At 42.0% G+C, this 19886-nt stretch overlaps 1 protein-coding gene across 2 annotated transcripts; it reads left to right on the forward strand.

Annotated features, from left to right (window-relative positions):
• Window positions 1-888: 888 nt before the first annotated feature.
• On the forward strand, window positions 889-18802 carry LOC117765981. Of its 2 annotated transcripts, XM_034592648.1 has the most exons (15): window positions 897-1466; window positions 5448-5528; window positions 6002-6070; window positions 6199-6312; window positions 13942-14344; window positions 14693-14778; window positions 15060-15182; window positions 15576-15740; window positions 15837-15955; window positions 16078-16143; window positions 16250-16351; window positions 17107-17257; window positions 17414-17525; window positions 17789-17893; window positions 18323-18802. In XM_034592648.1, exons 1-15 carry the CDS (start codon window positions 1074-1076, stop codon window positions 18436-18438), a joined length of 2205 nt encoding a protein of 734 aa, XP_034448539.1. In that variant the 5' UTR covers window positions 897-1073; the 3' UTR covers window positions 18439-18802. The 2 variants fall into 2 exon arrangements, 1 of the variants encoding a protein (XP_034448539.1); XR_004614647.1 differs by lacking the exons at window positions 17107-17257; window positions 18323-18802 and having other exon boundaries at window positions 889-1466.
• Window positions 18803-19886: the final 1084 nt, after the last annotated feature.

A 19886-nucleotide genomic window follows, 5' to 3' on the forward strand; every position in this document is an offset into this window, starting at 1 on the left:
TTGTTGTTTTCTCTTTTGTACAAACTTTAGCTTGTATTTTATCTGAGTCTGAATAATTAAAGTCTTCATGAATTTACAGCGGTAAAAATAGTGAATGACCAAACTTAAACAAATGTGACGCTCAAACTTTGATCGGAAAAAGAAAAAACAATCACATTATCTTTGCAACACAATTTAGTTTTCAAATTCAGACAGACATGTTTAAAAAACGTTTTCACTGTTGCAGCAGTTTCCAGTGATGACACAGAATTCTTAATAAACAAATTTCAAATTTAATTTGGACTTTTACATTCACAGATTTAATGATATTTGTATATTCTGTTAGATTTTCCTCAAACCTGAAGAAATTGTCTCTAAAGCTAAATTCTGTTCAAACTTCTGTATTTTACTTTGAAGGGGAGGTGTGTGTGTTTCCTGGGTGAGTCTGTAGTTTGATTCCTCTGACTTGTCTCGGAACATTTTTTCATCCAGTGAACGAACCTGAGATTAGTTTGATACCGGAAACTGTGACTGACCCTCAAACACCACGGTGACTGGATTTACCTTTGTTTACCTTTTATTTACCTTTTGTATATATGTATTTACCTTTGCTTACATTTATTTACTTTTCATTTATATTGACTTACCTTTATTTACCTTTTATTTAACTTTGTTTACATTCATTTACCTTTTATATACATTTATTTACCTATTATTTACCTTTTCTTTAACTTTATTTATGTTACAGTGAAATTGTACATGTAGTTTAAGCTAGCAGAGGTTAGCTAACGATTATAACTTAGCTAACTTTAGTAACTCAACTTATGTTAATAACTATGCTCACTTTAATAACTTAGTTAACTTTAATAACTATTTAACTTTAATAACTTAGCTAACTTCAGTAACTTAGCTAACGTTAATAACTGAGCTAAGTTCAGTAACTTAACCTAAATAACTTGGCTAACGTTTATAACTTAGTTAACTTTAGTAACTTTGTTAACTTTAGTAACTTTGTTAACTTTAGTAACTTTGTTAACGTCAATAACTTAACTTAAACAACTTAAATAAAAGAGTAAACTTTGAGTAAATCCAAGATGTCTGAGGACGTGTTCACCCTGGACGAGTTGTTGGATTTATCCATCGGGACACCTCAGGGAACCGTGAACTTCACCGCCCTCCACGCGCTGCTCCACGCGCTGCTCCGGCAGCTGGGGATCCGGGAGCTGAAGACCCGCTGGAGGGACTCTCCCTCCGGCCGCACTGCGGGAGGTGTCCCCGGTCCCGCAGAGGTGGGACCGCTCCAGGTGGAGGGGGACGTGGAGCAGCTCCAGGAGCAGGCCGCCTCAGACCCGGGCTCCTCACCCGGCACCGAGCTCCAGGAGCGGGCCGCCTCAGCCTCAGACCCGGGCTCCTCACCCGGCGCCGCGGCGGCGGAGGACGAGAAGCTCCGGTCCCGCATCCAGAGCTGCGAGGACGGTGTGTCCGAGGTGAGGAACCCAACACTTCACCCAGTTCAAGTTATAACTGTAAACATATAAAACTACTTCATTTAGTCATTTAATGAACCTTAAACTGCACCAGATCCTCTCAATGTGTTTAAACCACTTCACTAAAGTTATTTAAAAGTGTTTGTACTGTTGTTTTTCTGTTTGTTCATGTTTTAAATCCTACAATATATTATTTATATATTATTTAGTATTTTAATTCTTAATGTTAAATCCCACCGAAAACAATGTCAAACATTCTGCTTAGTATTGAAAAGTGCTTTATGATAATAATCATAATAATAATAAATGTGTCTATTTATTAAATCAAATTGTTTACTTAATTAAAATGACAAATTTCCTCCGTGTAAATACTGACATTAAAAATGATAATAATAAAAAATACACAAATATTACTTACACTTGTAATTGAGTAGTTTTAAGTCCCTGAATTCTAACTCTGCCTCTGATCATACATTATCTAGTTATATGATGATACTTCACAGACGAATCAGTTTCTATGTTTGCAGATATAAAACTTTTATTTGACAGAATAGAACATGCAAAGAAAAGTATTATTCTATTTGAATTTTATGTAAACTCAAGTTCTATATATTTGTTATTTTATTTATACTTAAATATGATATGTCAGTCGGGCTCTATAGTCCAAAGAAATATGAAATAATCTTAGTCTTTTTTAAACAAAAGGAGAAAGTTAGTTGTGGTGGAGGAACAGGAGCAGCTCCTCTTTACATCGTGGCCCGACCGGATCCCGTACAGATAGTTATCGATCACACTCAGGAGACAGTGGAGAAGTGATGGATTGTGTTTCTCTCAGTTTGTCGACACGTTTAGGTGAAGTTGTGCCGTAGCCACACCCAGGAAGTGATTTCACACCAGGTGCTTCTGTTTTGTCGTCTGTTGTTAAACACGTGTGTGACATCACTGCGCGGCGCCACCAGAGCTGCGACGCGTTTCAAAGGTTCAGTTCAGATAAAGAGGTTCAGCAGCAGATTTGATTTGAATCCACTTTCCTGCTCTTCCTGGATGTTTGTGAGTTTCTCTTTGACTCTGAGGCAGATGATCACTCTTCTTCTTCTCTTCCCTCTCTGGCGGCTGCGGTGAACCTTTCAGCGTCGTGTTGAGCTGTTGATGACAGAACAGAACAATAGGAGATGGGCGCCACCCTGACATCTCAAATGACCCCTGCGTGTCTCCGTTCAGGTTTCTGTTGAGCTGCTGGTATTAAGAGCTGAAGATGTGAACGTTAGCACCATGCAGACCATCAGCTGTTCTCTGAGGAACGTCAGTTTGATCACAGGAGAACATTTGAAAGCTGGAGGTGTTTTTGTGATGCTGTCCAGACTTCCTGTCTCTCTGCTGATGTCGTCCCTCCTCTGTGAGATGGGGGGTAATTAGTCCCCTGCAGAGATGACTCTGGTTGTCAGGGGATGAATAGCTCTCAGGTGAAAAGCAGGACATCGTGCAGGTGATGCCGCGTCTTTCAGAACTCCACCTGAATCATTCATGTCCTCGTGGTCAACTGGTGTATCCGCTGACTTAACCATGACGAGGTGACCCGGCGTAACCTCGTCCATCTCTGTTCACCACTGTTTTTTATTCAGTGCTCATTTTACAGATGCAACAAAGTCAGTGACAAACAGGGCGACACGCAGAACTTCTATAAAACAACAAACCAGAGAGAAAGAGTCGTAATGATTCTAATAATGGTATCGACATCACGCAGTTACTGGGAGATGTGTATGGGAGAGATTCCCTTAAATTACAATGCTCCACATCACACACACTCATACATGTCAGTCCTCTAAATATGTCTGATAACATCAATAAATGATTCTCTGAGAAATCAGTGAAAGTGTGAAGAACGTTCTGTCTCAAAGTGTTTTAGAGAATCTGCTTCTTAAACTCCGTCCAGTAGTTTTGTGTCGTCTCGCTCACAGACACACAAACGTACAAACGAACCGGGGTGACAACATCACTTAAAGCACTAATAATATAAACTCTGTCTCTTTTCTACAGTTACCACTAAACCACACGTCATGTGTATCTGTTCGTACACTAGGGGGCACTCTCAAACAAAGTTTTTATTACCTCAGACAAGGAGGTTATGTTTTCACCCCCGTCCGTCTCTGTGTTTGTTCACACTGAAACTAAAGAGATTTCCAGTAAATTGGTGGAAGGATGTGGTTTGTGTCAGAGAAGGACTCATTAAATTTCAGTGCATGTTTTTGAACATTTTCCCTTTTTTCCCAGAGAATAATTCATGGATATTGATAAAATAATCAAACATATTTAGAGGACTGATATTTCTGAGTGTGTGAGTTGGTGCAGCTCATTTTGAATTGAACTGTTGGGCCTTGATGGAGGAACGAGCTCGACTGAGTTCTGGTTGAAAGTGTGTGGAAGTTCCTGATGTGACACAGTGAGAACGTCTGAGTGACGTTTCCTGTTCAAAGTGCAACAATAATCAGATTCTGTTAATGGCTGACTTTCTTATTGAGGCAGCAGCTTAAAGAGTAACGAAGGCCACTTCTGTCCAGGAGGTCGTTTCTCCTCATTCTCATGAGAATATCTTTAAAAAAACACACACATATATATATCTCTTTAGGAATTATGAATTATTCTCTCTTCTACGTGTACGGCTCCTCTTCTTCATCCTGAGATCTTTGTGTTCTTCCAGTTTCACGTCCGTCACGTGTTAGAAACCTCATCAACACGTCCACTCGCTCACTGGGAAGCTTCCACACATTGTCCTGCTGTGTCCTCACATGGACTCACTCTGACATGTTACACACATTTTACCAGGAGGCTGCAGGAGAAGATCCAGAACATGTCCAGAGACACTGACTCAGACATTTGTTCTCACATCCACAACACATTAGGAACATGTCTGAAAACACTTAATTTTATATCAAATGCCACAGACCCAACCATCAGTGTTTGAATGGATCCGGTCACGTCTGACTCGTGTGTCGCTGAGTGTGACGACACTTATTAACTCTCTGTTAGTCATTCTCACCGTGAAGCCGTGTGGGGTCGCTATGCATCATTTCATGTCCCGGCACATTTGACACAAGTTAAACACGACCTCACATAAGCTCAGGAATGTCCTTTGTCACACACACACACACACACACACACACACACACACACACACACATACACATACACATACACACACACACACACACAATTAGAAAGAACAAATGAGATGTAGCTGTTTACTGGGCCAACAATCTCTGACAGGAACTTTAAATAACGTGGGTAAAGAGCAGATTATGTGAAAACAGTGCAACAGCTTGATTTGTCTCACCTCTAACGTTTCAGTTGTTCGTCTTCCTCTTTGTTGAATCTCTTTGTTTCGTTCCCAGATCACAGCTGGTGACGCAGCTGTGAGAACAGTCGACCTGTTTTAGATCAGACCGACGACATCTCCTCTATCTCTTATTATTTTTGAGTTTTTATTTTAATGTTAGAAGCTTGACACATATAATGTTTTATTTTTGTGTGTAACTTCATTTTACTACGTCTCCTCGCTGCTGACACCCAGTGGCCAGAGGTGTTATGTTTCTCTCCAGTCTGGGCTACTGTAAAAAAACATGTCTGCCTCCGTAGAGAGGACCTGCTCCTGATGTAAATATAAAGTATGTAAATATAATTCATACAGTTTAGGTGAAACACACATGTGAAAACATCACTAGGATTATTTTATATTCAGTTTCTGCCACTAGATCCTTTCACCTGAATCTTACACACTGAACCTTTACAGATGAACTGATAACATTTAGTGGTAAAAGGGTAAAGTCACTGTGACCTAATGTGATATATCACAAAATCATAGTGATACTTTATACTTGAGTTTTACTACCAACAAATACTCTTCATAGCTCTAATTAAAATCCTTATAAGTCATCAAACTCGTGTGTGTTTGTGTGTGTGTGCGTGTGCGTGTGCTCCTTATAGGCCATGAGGCTCATACAGGAGCTCCATGAGCAGAAGGACGTCCTGATGGACGAGGTGAACGAGCTCCACCAGCAGCAGAAGGTGAGACGACTGAGAAAATCTAGTTTCTACTGTCAACTGGTCTAAACTGTGATGAATAATTGTGTATAAAATATCAGACACTAATCTTCCACCTTTATATTTAAAAGTATTTCCCCCAGAAAAGAGATAAATAATTTATTTTTATCATTATTATTTATTGATTATTATTTAATTCTCTCTTAAAGACACGTTTTTACAGATGTTCGGATCTTACCGTCTATTTGAATCATTATATAATCTTACATTTTATCTTGTCTCTTTTTTATCTGTAGCCTCTTTTAGTTTTTTATTTGTGCTCTAATGCTGTGTGATCTTCAAAATGTTTTTTAATTGTTCTTAGCTTTTTAATGTTTATAACAATAAGATCATTTGTAATTTTCTGACATATTTAAGACTTAATAATAATTGACTCATCATGTCTGGATTTCCAAACGCAACATGTGGACATGCTCTTCCTTCTGTCCTGTGTCCAGATGTTTGCGGAGACGGCCGCTGCTGTGGAGACATGCTGCCACTGTGTGGACGACCTGGACAAGTCTCTGGTGAGTAGGTGCGAGGAAGAGAACAAGATGAAAACACCGTTCATCAGCTGCACTGCTCACACCGACACTATCTCCGGCCCATTTTTCCACAATTAATATGTTTATCTCTTGTCACCTCGCTGTGGCAGAAAATTCTGAGGGACTCGTTTCACAAGTGTCCAGAGCCTGAGGAGCTGAGAGGCTGCGTGACCTGGGACGTGATGCAGTCTGTTCTGCTCAGCGACACAGAAAACCTTCACAAGGTGAGATACAAACCCTGGAGAGGAGGGGGGGCAGCGGTCAAGTCAGGCTGCATCACGAGCGCTCTACGTTTCTTAAGGTTCAGATCCCAGCACGGCTGCTTTCTGGGTTCAAACAGCCACAGGCAAGGTTCTTATTATTTACAGTGTGTGAGGTTTATATTAACTCTCCAGAGAAATGTGGAGACATCTGTGTCAGACAGAGCAGCCATTGGCTGATTCTCCACATCCAGAAACAACCAACCACAGCACAGTATGAATTGAGCCTCCCTTTAACATTTAAAATCATGTGCACACAGAAATGAATGGAGGCAGAATGAAAACAAAGATAGTTTTCTTTATTTGAGCTCTGTGACTTTAAACCAAGATTCTGAACCAGGGGACCCCGTGACCTCTCAGGGCCCCACAGACCACACCTCCTCGTAAGGGTCGTGTTATTTTATTGGATTAACTAATTAAGTTACACTTCCTATCAGAGACAGTGTGTAAAAATACAAATTAAATTATAAATCCTGAAAGTGAAACCAATAAAGTGGAAGTGTCTCACAAACCAACGGGTGTTGTCCCAACACCTGCTGCTTTGTTCTGATGCAGCCATTTTGAGTCTTGTTTAATGTTTTGTTTCCAGTGATGTTTATGTTTACTCTCATGATATGCGTCCATTTTTCCATTGAGGTTTTTTTTTTTTTTTTACAGTAACTATGCTTGGTCCTTTGGTCCACCCCCTTCAGACCATCACCACCAATTGAATGTTAAGAATCTTGAATTTAAGAATCTTGGAGGATGAATTGCGTGGTAATATAAAAGGATCACAGGCGTGGCCATATGAAAGGATCACAGGCGTGGCCATATAAAAGGATCACAGGCGTGGTCATATAAAAGGATCACAGGCGTGGTCAAATAAAAGGATCACAGGCGTGGTCATATAAAAGGATCACAGGCGTGGCCATATAAAAGCATCACAGGCGTGGTCATATAAAAGGATCACAGGCGTGGTCATATAAAAGGATCACAGGCGTGGTCATATAAAAGTGACCACGCCTGTGATAAAAGGATCACAGGCGTGGTCATATAAAAGGATCACAGGCGTGGTCATATAAAAGGATCACAGGCGTGGTCATATAAAAGGATCACAGGCGTGGTCATATAAAAGTGACCACGCCTGTGATAAAAGGATCACAGGCGTGGTCATATAAAAGGATCACAGGCGTGGTCATATAAAAGGATCACAGGCGTGGCCATATAAAAGGATCACAGGCGTGGTCATATAAAAGGATCACAGGCGTGGTCATATAAAAGGATCACAGGCGTGGCCATATAAAAGGATCACAGGCGTGGTCATATAAAAGGATCACAGGCGTGGCCATATGAAAGGATCACAGGCGTGGTCATATAAAAGGATCACAGGCGTGGTCAAATAAAAGGATCACAGGCGTGGTCATATAAAAGGATCACAGGCGTGGTCATATAAAAGGATCACAGGCGTGGCCATATAAAAGGATCACAGGCGTGGTCAAATAAAAGGATCACAGGCGTGGTCATATAAAAGGATCACAGGCGTGGTCATATAAAAGGATCACAGGCGTGGTCATATAAAAGGATCACAGGCGTGGCCATATGAAAGGATCACAGGCGTGGTCATATAAAAGGATCACAGGCGTGGTCAAATAAAAGGATCACAGGCGTGGTCATATAAAAGGATCACAGGCGTGGCCATATGAAAGGATCACAGGCGTGGTCATATAAAAGGATCACAGGCGTGGTCAAATAAAAGGATCACAGGCGTGGTCATATAAAAGGATCACAGGCGTGGTCATATAAAAGGATCACAGGCGTGGCCATATAAAAGGATCACAGGCGTGGTCAAATAAAAGGATCACAGGCGTGGTCATATGAAAGGATCACAGGCGTGGCCATATAAAAGGATCACAGGCGTGGTCATATAAAAGGATCACAGGCGTGGTCATATAAAAGGATCACAGGCGTGGTCAAATAAAAGGATCACAGGCGTGGTCATATAAAAGGATCACAGGCGTGGCCATATAAAAGCATCACAGGCGTGGTCATATAAAAGGATCACAGGCGTGGCCATATAAAAGCATCACAGGCGTGGTCATATAAAAGGATCACAGGCGTGGTCATATAAAAGGATCACAGGCGTGGTCATATAAAAGTGACCACGCCTGTGATCCTTTTATCACAGGCGTGGTCATATAAAAGGATCACAGGCGTGGTCATATAAAAGGATCACAGGCGTGATCATATAAAAGGATCACAGGCGTGGTCATATAAAAGGATCACAGGCGTGGTCATATAAAAGGATCACAGGCGTGGTCATATAAAAGGATCACAGGCGTGGTCAAATAAAAGGATCACAGGCGTGGTCATATAAAAGGATCACAGGCGTGGTCATATAAAAGGATCACAGGCGTGGCCATATAAAAGGATCACAGGCGTGGTCAAATAAAAGGATCACAGGCGTGGTCATATAAAAGGATCACAGGCGTGGCCATATGAAAGGATCACAGGCGTGGCCATATAAAAGGATCACAGGCGTGGTCATATAAAAGGATCACAGGCGTGGTCAAATAAAAGGATCACAGGCGTGGTCATATAAAAGGATCACAGGCGTGGCCATATAAAAGCATCACAGGCGTGGTCATATAAAAGGATCACAGGCGTGGTCATATAAAAGTGACCACGCCTGTGATAAAAGGATCACAGGCGTGGTCATATAAAAGGATCACAGGCGTGGTCATATAAAAGGATCACAGGCGTGGTCATATAAAAGGATCACAGGCGTGGTCATATAAAAGTGACCACGCCTGTGATAAAAGGATCACAGGCGTGGTCATATAAAAGGATCACAGGCGTGGTCATATAAAAGGATCACAGGCGTGGCCATATAAAAGGATCACAGGCGTGGTCATATAAAAGTGACCACGCCTGTGATAAAAGGATCACAGGCGTGGCCATATAAAAGGATCACAGGCGTGGTCATATAAAAGGATCACAGGCGTGGTCATATAAAAGGATCACAGGCGTGGTCATATCAAAGGATCACAGGCGTGGTCATATCAAAGGATCACAGGCGTGGCCATATAAAAGGATCACAGGCGTGGCCATATAAAAGGATCACAGGCGTGGTCATATAAAAGTGACCACACCTATGATAAAATGATCACAGGCGTGGTCATATAAAAGTGACCACACCTATGATAAAAGGATCACAGGCGTGGTCATATAAAAGGATCACAGGCGTGGTCATATAAAAGGATCACAGGCGTGGTCATATAAAAGGATCACAGGCGTGGTCATATCAAAGGATCACAGGCGTGGTCATATCAAAGGATCACAGGCGTGGTCATATAAAAGTGACCACGCCTGTGATAAAAGGATCAGAGGCGTGGTCATATAAAAGGATTAGAGGGGTGGTCATATAAAAGGATCACAGGCGTGGTCATATAAAAGGATCACAGGCGTGGTATGACCATTTCAAGATTAAAGCCAATCAGTACTTCAAAGCACGGCCCACTATATATCAATCAATCAATCAATCTAATTTTATTTGTATAGCCCATATTCACAAATCACAATTTGTCTCATAGAGCCATTGTTCAGCCTTCAGTCACTCTGTGCTTTACCTTTGGTTCGTTCAGACATATCGTGAAATATCACTGCAACCTACTCCAGAGATCTTCATCAACCTTCTTCAACAAGGTGTCTTCATCTCACAGCACCATGACACAACAAGGGCAGAAACAAAGAGAGAAATGAATGGAGGAGGAGGAGAAGGAGCTGAACGAGAACAAGAAACAACTTGAGGAGCAAAAGAAAGAGTTTGATGAGGAGAAGAAACGAATGGAGGAGGAGGAGAGGGAGCTGAAAGACAACAAGAAACAACTTGAGCAAAATAAAGAGCTGGAAGAGGAGAGGAGAATAATGAAGGAGGAGGAGAGGGAGCTGAAAGAAAACAAGAAACAACTTGAGGAGTACATAAAGAGCTGGAAGAGGAGAGGGAACTCAGTGAGTTCCTGGAAGAGGAGAGGAGAGTAATGGAGGAGGAGGAGGAGAAGGAACTCAATGACTATAAGAAACAACTCGAGGAGCATAAGAAGGAGTTTACTTATATATATACACTACCGTTCAAAAGTTTGGGGTCACCCAGACAATTTCGTGTTTTCCATGAAAACTCACACTTTTATTTATCAAATGAGTTGCAAAATGAATAGAAAATATAGTCAAGACATTGACAAGGTTAGAAATAATGATTTTTATTTGAAATATTAATTTTGTTCTTCAAACTTTGCTTTCGTCAAAGAATGCTCCATTTGCAGCAATTACAGCATTGCAGACCTTTGGCATTCTAGCTGTTAATTTGTTGAGGTAATCTGTAGAAATGTCACCCCACGCTTCCTGAAGCCCCTCCCACAAGTTGGATTGGCTTGATGGGCACTTCTTGCATACCATACGGTCAAGCTGCTCCCACAACAGCTCAATGGGGTTGAGATCTGGTGACTGCGCTGGCCACTCCATTACAGACAGCATACCAGCTGCCTGCTTCTTCCCTAAATAGTTCTTGCATAATGTGGAGGTGTGCTTTGGGTCATTGTCCTGTTGTAGGAGGAAATTGGCTCCAATCAAGCGCTGTCCACAGGGTATGGCATGGTGTTGCAAAATGGAGTGATAGCCTTCCTTATTAAAATCCCTTTTACCTTGTACAAATCTCCCACTTTACCAGCACCAAAGCAGCCCCAGACCATCACAGTACCTCCACCATGCAGACAGGTGGCGTCAGGCACTCTTCCAGCATCTTCTCACCTGTTCTGCGTCTCACAAATGTTCTTCTGTGTGATCCAAACACCTCAAACTTTGATTCGTCTGTCCATAACACTTTTTTCCAATCTTCCTCTGTCCAATGTCTGTGTTCTTTTGCCCATATCAATCTTTTCTTTTTATTGGCCAGTCTCAGATATGGCTTTTTCTTTGCCACTCTGCCTAGAAGGCCAGCATCCCGGAGTCGCCTCTTCACTGTAGACGTTGACACTGGCGTTTTGCGGGTACCATTTAAAGAAGCTGCCAGTTGAGGACCTGTGAGGCGTCTATTTCTCAAACTAGAGACTCTAATATACTTGTCTTCTTGCTGAGTTGTGCACCGGGGCCTCCCACTTCTCTTTCTACTCTGGTTAGAGCCCGTTTGTGCTGTTCTCTGAAGGGAGTAGTACACACCCTTGTAGGAAATTTTCAGTTTCTTCGCAATTTCTCACATGGAATAGCCTTCATTTCTAAGAACAAGATTAGACTGGCGAGTTTCACATGAAAGTTCTCTTTTTCTGGCCATTTTGAGAGTATAATCGAACCCACAAATGAGTTGCAAAATGAATAGAAAATATAGTCAAGACATTGACAAGGTTAGAAATAATGATTTTTATTTGAAATATTAATTTTGTTCTTCAAACTTTGCTTTCGTCAAAGAATGCTCCATTTGCAGCAGTTACAGCATTGCAGACCTTTGGCATTCTAGCTGTTAATTTGTTGAGGTAATCTGTAGAAATGTCACCCCCCGCTTCCATAACACTTTTTTCCAATCTTCCTCTGTCCAATGTCTGTGTTCTTTTGCCCATATCAATCTTTTCTTTTTATTGGCCAGTCTCAGATATGGCTTTTTCTTTGCCACCCTGCCTAGAAGGCCAGCATCCCGGAGTCGCCTCTTCACTGTAGACGTTGACACTGGTGTTTTGCGGGTACCATTTAAAGAAGCTGCCAGTTGAGGACCTGTGAGGCGTCTATTTCTCAATAGACGCTGGATTTTGGATTTTGTGGAATGATCCTTAAACGTGTGTGACAGCAGGTAAAGTGAAGCACAACAGGGATTCTCTCATTTGAGAAATCGAAGAAGTAAAAGTATGAATAAATAACAGTTTTACACGTCTGCAAATCCAACTATTTCCAAGATCGAGTTATATATATATTCACTTGAGTTTAAATCAATCAATCAATAATGAACAAGTAAAACTATTGCAATCAATTTGTACCAAACTATGTGGTTCTTATAGGAAACATTTGATAACTTATTGGGAAATAATGAACCTGTAATAACTTAAAAAATAAAGTAAAATAAATATATATATATATCAATATCAAGCAAAAAACTGAAAGATAAATGAAGATGAGATCCCACATGTCAAAGTCTCCAAATGAGTGAAATCAACATATTTAGGTCATTTGATATGATTTATTCAACATGTTTAAAATCTAATGTGGTGAGAATGAATAAAACTCAGGGATTTTAAAAGCAAAAGAATAAAGACTTAAACACATAAAAAGAGAGAGAGAACAATTTACAAACGGGTTAAAAGCTTTAAAACCAAACAGATAAAGTTCTTGTGTTGTTAACACTGAACACGTGTGGAGCTCAGAACTTTGAGTTTCTCATGACAGGAGGTGATGATCCATCCAGAAGCTTCTGTCCTGCGTCTTCACTTCAGTTACTGTGGAGGGGAAACACAAGGAAGAACCTTTAGAAGATGTGAGAACTCAAATGTCACGTTTCTTGATATCCAGAGCGTCTTCATGTGGGACAGGAAGTGATGCGTTCACTGTTCCTGCTTCGTCTGGATCCAGTGGAACAGGGACCGGGTCGTTTGAGCACGATGGCCGAGGACAGAAAGGGAGAATGAGAGCGATGGTTAATTTTTTAACTTGAAAACAACCTGACTAATGAAAAATCACCACTTTCCAAGAAGACACAGATTATAAAAAGCTCATGTGATGACTTTAAATGGTGAAGATACTTTCCCCCTATTGTTCAATTGTCACTATTAAACAGTGACAATAAGCTTTCACATTTCTAAAAATCACAGGTTGCAGTCCAAACAGGAAGTAATGCAATAAAAGACAAAATAGAAACATCAACTGTCTTTTAGCAACACAACACTGGACGGAGCTCAGCTACATATTCATAAATTTACAAATAGTCAGTGATGCAAACGTGTAGAGTCCAGATATTTCAAGGCCCTGAATAAATATGTAATTATGAGGAAGACAGATGATGATTTTGGTTCTTAAATCAATGTCAGGAGAGAAACTTTAGGTTGAAATCTGCAGTTATTTAGTGGTGATAAAGAAAGTCAAGAGTCATTTGGGCCAAATTCAGAGAAAGTCCCTCAGAATTATCTTTATATGAGAGCCCCGGGAAAACCTCGAAATGACAATGAAAAAAGTCGAAATGACAAAGACTTTGACCTTTGACCTTCAGATTCCAGAGATATCACATCAACAAGAGTGGAGCTGATGGAACCTGAAAAACCACATGACCCTCTGCTGAGGCTACTGCCAGCGAGGGAGAATAAAAAGTGAAATTAAACCCACGTTTTCTCTTTAGGAAGTTGAAAGTACAATAAGTGAGTCTGATGATCTAAACAGTTGTTAGAGTACTTGTTAGAGTACTGCCATAAATACTTTGAAGTACTTATACTGGGTACTTTCTGAGTAATCCTCTGTTAAGGTCCCTCCACAGACGTGTAATGTTCAGATTTGAGATTATTTGTTTGACTGAGACTCACTAGCACCAAAATCTATGAACTCAATGTGAATCAGTGGTTAAGTCTCGTTATTTCTTCTTTTTTACAGGAGCGTGTTGTTGATGAGGCGGTCGAACCCGCACACACACCCCCCAACATCAACCTCACCTCCGACCGCAGCACCTCCTCCTCCCCTCGCTCCGTCAACGACACTGTCAGGAAGGCAGCTCCTCGTTCTCCTGGGATTTCTGGAGACATCTTCCAGGAAGAGTCGAGCACCCGGCCAATCACAGGGAGCTCGTCGGTCCTGTCGGCGCCGCCTCAGCAGAACACATCAACATCCTGGAAGTCCAGAAACCTGGAGCTGTACTCAGACACGGTGGAGGCTCTGAGGAACGCCGTCAGACTGAAGGAGAAGTTCAACCGGCTGGAAGCTCGTGTGGCGGCGCTGGAGGAGGGAAAGGTGGACCAGACACAGCTCACTCCGCTCAGGGACGCCATCACCAACAAAGGTAAAGAAAACCCGAGTCTGCTGTTTACATAAATGACAGCTCGGCCAATCGCAGCAGACAGAGAATATCTGCTTTTACATCTTAGAGTAAACTTTTAGATCTGATTATTGACTCTTAAAGTCGTTCTGGACCTCAGGACATTTCATACCGTTTGACTCCAGATGTGCAGGTCGTGACCTGAGGAGCTTTTCCTGCAGCTGCTTCACTATTTACATCAATGTTTGATCTTCAAACTGTTTTTAATTCTTTCTTCTTGTTTGTTTCCATCAATTCATCATTTCAACTGTTTCAGTTAAATTACATTTGACATATTATATGTTTGTTTAAATGGTTTGTTGTTTTATTTAGGTTTTCAGGATGTGTCTAAAAACCTGATGGATCAACTGAACCAGCAAACAGCTTTGATAAGCAGCCTGAAGAGTGACCAGGAGAAGGTGAGTGAAAGAAAAGTGAGGCAGCCAAATAGTGTCTCTGGACATTTTCGGGATCTGCAGCCTCCTAGTAAAATGTCAGAGTGAGTCCATGTGAGAAAATGAGAAGAATGAGCGAGTGGACGTGTTGATGAGGTTTCTAACTAACGCCACCGGGAGAGAGAGCACGTCTGAAAACAGGTTTTATACCTCAGCTTTTAGAGGAACACTCGAGTGAAAGGGAAGACATCATGTGAGAGTGTCCCTGCAGAGACAGACGTACAGTGTGTGTGTGTGTGTGTCAGAGCGAGGAGCTGGTGACCGACGTGAAGACCACGATGCTTCAGCTTCAGGCCGAGTGTGAGAACCTGCAGGAAACCACCAGGAGTCTGCAGGAGGACAGCCGACAGATGCAGAGCCACATCGAGGTGAACACACTGTCTCTACTGAGCCTTCATGTTCCACTTCACAGCCAGACCACGATGATACATGTGTAATAACTGATCAGATAATCAGTCGTTACGTTTTATTACTTAAAACAAGGTATTGGTTTTAATATTGACACTGAAAATATGTTAACACAGTTTTGATCCACTCACTCAGAATATCTGTGTTTCCCAATCATTTTGAATCATCACCCATTCAAATACGGTCAGTTCATATCCAGGTTATTAATACTTTGGTTGGTAGAGATCAAACATTCACTGTGAATTGAACAGATGACATCAGCCATGAAAAGGAATCTTTGTCTCTGGGGTCACGTTTGTTGTGGGTTGTTTCTTCTGGTGTAAACTTGTCGTTGTGTGTCTTCTCACCTGAAGACAGCTGACAGATGTGCTCTGGACAACAAAGTGAGTCGTCTGCAGTTTGACTCTGTGACGGAGCAGCTGAACACCATGTTCCACGAGCTGCTGCACAAAGTGACGGGGCAGGAGCAGGACTGGCACAAGGTCGTGGACAAACTCTCCACTGAGATGGAGCACAAGGTAGAGATCCCCGGTCAGGGACCTCACAGGTCTGTAGAAATGAGCTGTGTTGTTATTATGGTCTGGGATGATGTCCGGCCTCTGCTCTCACCACAGCTCAACAGGATCGAGTTGGACTCTGTGAAGAAGCAGCTGGAGGATCGATGGAAGAACATCCACGAGAAGCTGCAGACTCAGGGAGCTCCAGAACACGACGACGCTGCCGGCATCAGGAAGTACGAGTCTCTTTGTGTTTACTACCAGTTTCCAGTAATGCGGGATTCATCTGGTACCGACACACAATATTTCATCATGTGGAAAACAACAACTACACAGTGATGTTTGTGTTTTGTTCCAGACAACTTGTGGACAGATTTCACTGCCTCTCCTGTGACCGACCTGTCGTCAAGCACACGCCCGGACCGTGAGTCCAGACTGCACCTGGTCAGAGTTCAGTGTGTAGAGGAGCTGAGCAGCCTCACCTATCACTGAGCTGTGTGTGTGTGTGTGTGTCTGTGTGTGTGTCACAGGTACGTGGTGACGCTGCCCTCCACTCCAGCCTTCCCCTCACACAAGTCCATCCGGCCGTTCACTGTCTACGCCCTGGAGCAGGTTCGACAGCACTACAGGAGGTGAGATCTCTTCACCAGCAGGAGGCACCAGAGTCTCAGTCTTCTTTGTTAAGGACTTTATTTAAACTGGTAGTGCAAGTAAGAAAATCTAATAGTATTTAAATACATTAAACACCATGATGACTAATGAGAAAAAGTAAAATGACATGTTTATGTTTTCAGCTCAAAGAAATGTGTCCTATTGTTTGTGAATTCTTATTGATGAAGACCTTTGGTAAGATGAAGAGCAGGAGAGATTCACTGTGATGCAGAGACAAGGGAAACGCTGATACAGGATCAGCAGCCGCGACGCCATCCTGAGGTCAAAGGGCAACCTCACACTTTCTCAAGTGGTAGCGTCTGTCGCTGTTAGCCTCATGTTAGCTTCAGCTCAGTAGAGACGCTGCAGCTCTGGTTTGATTTAGTTAATGATGATATCAAAAGGGGCTGAGACGTGATGATTGACAGCTGAGACTGACTCTCAGTTCCAGGAGCGCTTGTTTCTGTACGACCTCGATTCCCCAGCGTCTGTATCCCAGATGTTTTAGCTTCATTTCTGCAGGAAGTGGAGACGTGACTTTATTTACAGTCAAACTCTAAAATAACACTTTAATGATGATGAGTAGAAACTGCAGCAAAATGAGACTCAGGGAAAAGAAAGGTCACATAAACACACAGGAAGTTCTCAGAGGAACAGAAGTATATAACAGTTCATATTTGAATGTGACTTTAGTTTCTCTCTTCTCACGTCTGGATGTTTCTCTCTGGCCGAGCAGCGAGCGCTTCACAGAGACGACGGACTACAGTCACGTGACCATGTCGCGGAGCTGCGGGGGCAGTCACACCGTCACCGCGGCCCACCAGCGCCGCAGCGGCCTGCCGACCATGAAGCACCACAGCCAGCCGGAGGTGGACGGTGGGATTCAGGTGGTGACGTGTAGTTCCAGTGTACAGACACACACACAGACACACACAGTGAGTGAGGACACAACCTGTGACCTGTGAAAGTCTACTCTCTAAATGGATTCTGTTTGTTTGTTTGTTTGTGTGTCTGTGTCTGTCTGTGTGTGTCCTGACGGTCAGTCGGAGGAGGTGGACATCCTTGGAATGGACGGACACATTTACAGAGGACGCCTGAACGGCCCAAACATCAGAAGCACAGAAACTAAACTCCCTAGGATCTCCACCAGAGACGGTAAATGTCTGTAAACCTCATCAAGCAGGAAAAACATCCTGAAACATCGAGGCTACAAAACATCCAACTCAACGAGTTCCAATATGAAGAGGTTCACAAAGCTCAGAACTTCAAACTGAAGAAATCAGATCCACACACTTCACATTTGGTCCAGAAGCTCTGTGACGAAGGTTTAAGTGAAAAGTGGTTTCACACCTGATCGGACCTGATGTTGTTATTCGTCACTTTCTGCTGTTGATGTTTGAACGTTTCTGTCGCTGAAGGTCTGAAGACGAGAGACAGAACCAAAAGTTCACCGTCACACAAAGCTGCTGCTTCTCCAGAGGGAGGAGACAACACAGCACCTCACAGTGTCAGGAGCCGCTCAGGTGAGACTCACACAGACACACAGCGTTTGATGACTTATAAGGATTTTAATTAGAGCTATGAAGAGTATTTGTTGGTAGTAAAACTCAAGTATAAAGTATCACTATACACATTGTTGTATCACAGACTGTAAATAAAGACGACATGACGGCTCCCATAAGTGAATCCAAAGTGTTTTCATCTCCCCCTGGTGGCTGGCTGCAGTATAGGTCATGAACCCTCCTCCTCCATGTTAGCAGGTGGAACTTGGACCAAACCCCAAAACAATCCAAGTAGATTTGATTTGGTTTCACTGGTTTGTCATTTGATCAACGTATCAACATTGATCCCATTGGTTCAAAATAATATTTATAAAATCTCATTACTCTTAGAATATTAAAAATCTATGAATACTGTCGATATTATTAAAATATTGTCCTCTGTGCGTCCAGCCTCCAGCAGCTCGACTCGTGATTGGCGGCTGTCGACTCTGGGCTGCTCGTCTCAGAGCTCCATCACAGCACCGAGAAGCTCAGAGGCTGCAGACAACAAGCAGGGCGACCTGTAGGGGGCGACACTGAGTCTGTACTGTTTCACCTGTGTAAGGAACTTCTGTAGGTAGGACGCCACCTACTGGAGGTAACAGGCTTTACTTTATTGAGCTTGGTTCGTTGTGGAAACACACATTTAGTTTTTTTAACTTCTGTGATCAGCCACTTTGAATATTGTTAAAAATAAAAATAATAATTTGTAATTTAATAAAGTTGAGTGTAAATTGTATCACGTCCTGTTGCTCCAGAGGATTTTTAATCATAATGCATGAAACATATTTCATTCAGAGTTTAAGTTGCCAGAACATGTTTTCATTCAATTAAAAGCCAAACACAACTCTATAAAATCTATTTATCACATTTATTCTTGAGGTAGTTGATGTGTTGAGCTGCAGCAGAGACACTGATCCATAAACATCAGAGCTGTTGTGGGGCCAGTAAACCTGGAGGTTGCGTAACGCAGGGAAACACAACACAAGCTACGACGTTCACATCCTGTTCACAGCACCAGCAGCAGGAAGGTCGCGGGGGCGTGAGTGAGGCTGAAAGCAGAAGTCGTCACAGAGGAGGAAGGAACAAAGTGTTTCCTGTCATTGAAGAATTCACTTTTATGTTGAGTCTATTTCTGTGGCGTCAATGTTCTCATTCTGCTTCTGGGAGATCAGATTCTCTCTGGTGAGAATTCTCAACGTTTAAATGACGACTAGAAACTTTCAGATTAAGACTTAACATTAGAAAATCATGAAGATTAAAAGCCACAGATACAGATGAAACCCTCAGACGTTACTCTAACGTTAGAGTAACGTTACTCTAACGTTACTCAATAAAATACAGAACTCAAGTAAAAGCACAGAAGTGTTGGCAGCTAATAAGCTTCTGTTTAATTCATTTACAGCCCCTCGGAGGGTTTCAAAGAAAAGGCTTCAAAATCATTTGGTGATAAAAATCGTTGGAAAATTATAAGAAATAAAAATTTCTTATAATTTGACTATTTGTGAATAAAATGTGAAATAATATTTACAACCTTAAAATGTTCTGCAGTATATTATTTTATGATATTATTTATTTTTTATAGGCGCTGGTGCCATTTTCTCAATTTATATTTTGGTAAATGGACAGAAACACACGTCAGCTTCCTCCCACTGTTCAGACATGAAGACAAATGTCTTTAACTCACTTTAACTCAACACTTGCTCTTCGAGTCCCGTTGGGACGAGGTGACAAACAGCTCAACAACCACTTCCTTCCTCAACCTTCAGTAACGAGTAAAACCACAAGTGCCTCTCAACCGTTTGCTCTTCCAGTAAAAACACCCGACGCCACAGGAAGTAGATCATACCTTGTTTTATTAAACATATAAATACAAATCTCAGCAGAAGAAATGAACTCGAGAGAAATCTCTATAAAAGAGTCATGGATCACAACAGAGTGAGTTTCTGAAATATCGTCCAAGTGATAAGAACAA

This window comes from Hippoglossus hippoglossus, chromosome 8 (assembly GCF_009819705.1).
Source record: "Hippoglossus hippoglossus isolate fHipHip1 chromosome 8, fHipHip1.pri, whole genome shotgun sequence".
Taxonomy (NCBI): domain Eukaryota; kingdom Metazoa; phylum Chordata; class Actinopteri; order Pleuronectiformes; family Pleuronectidae; genus Hippoglossus; species Hippoglossus hippoglossus.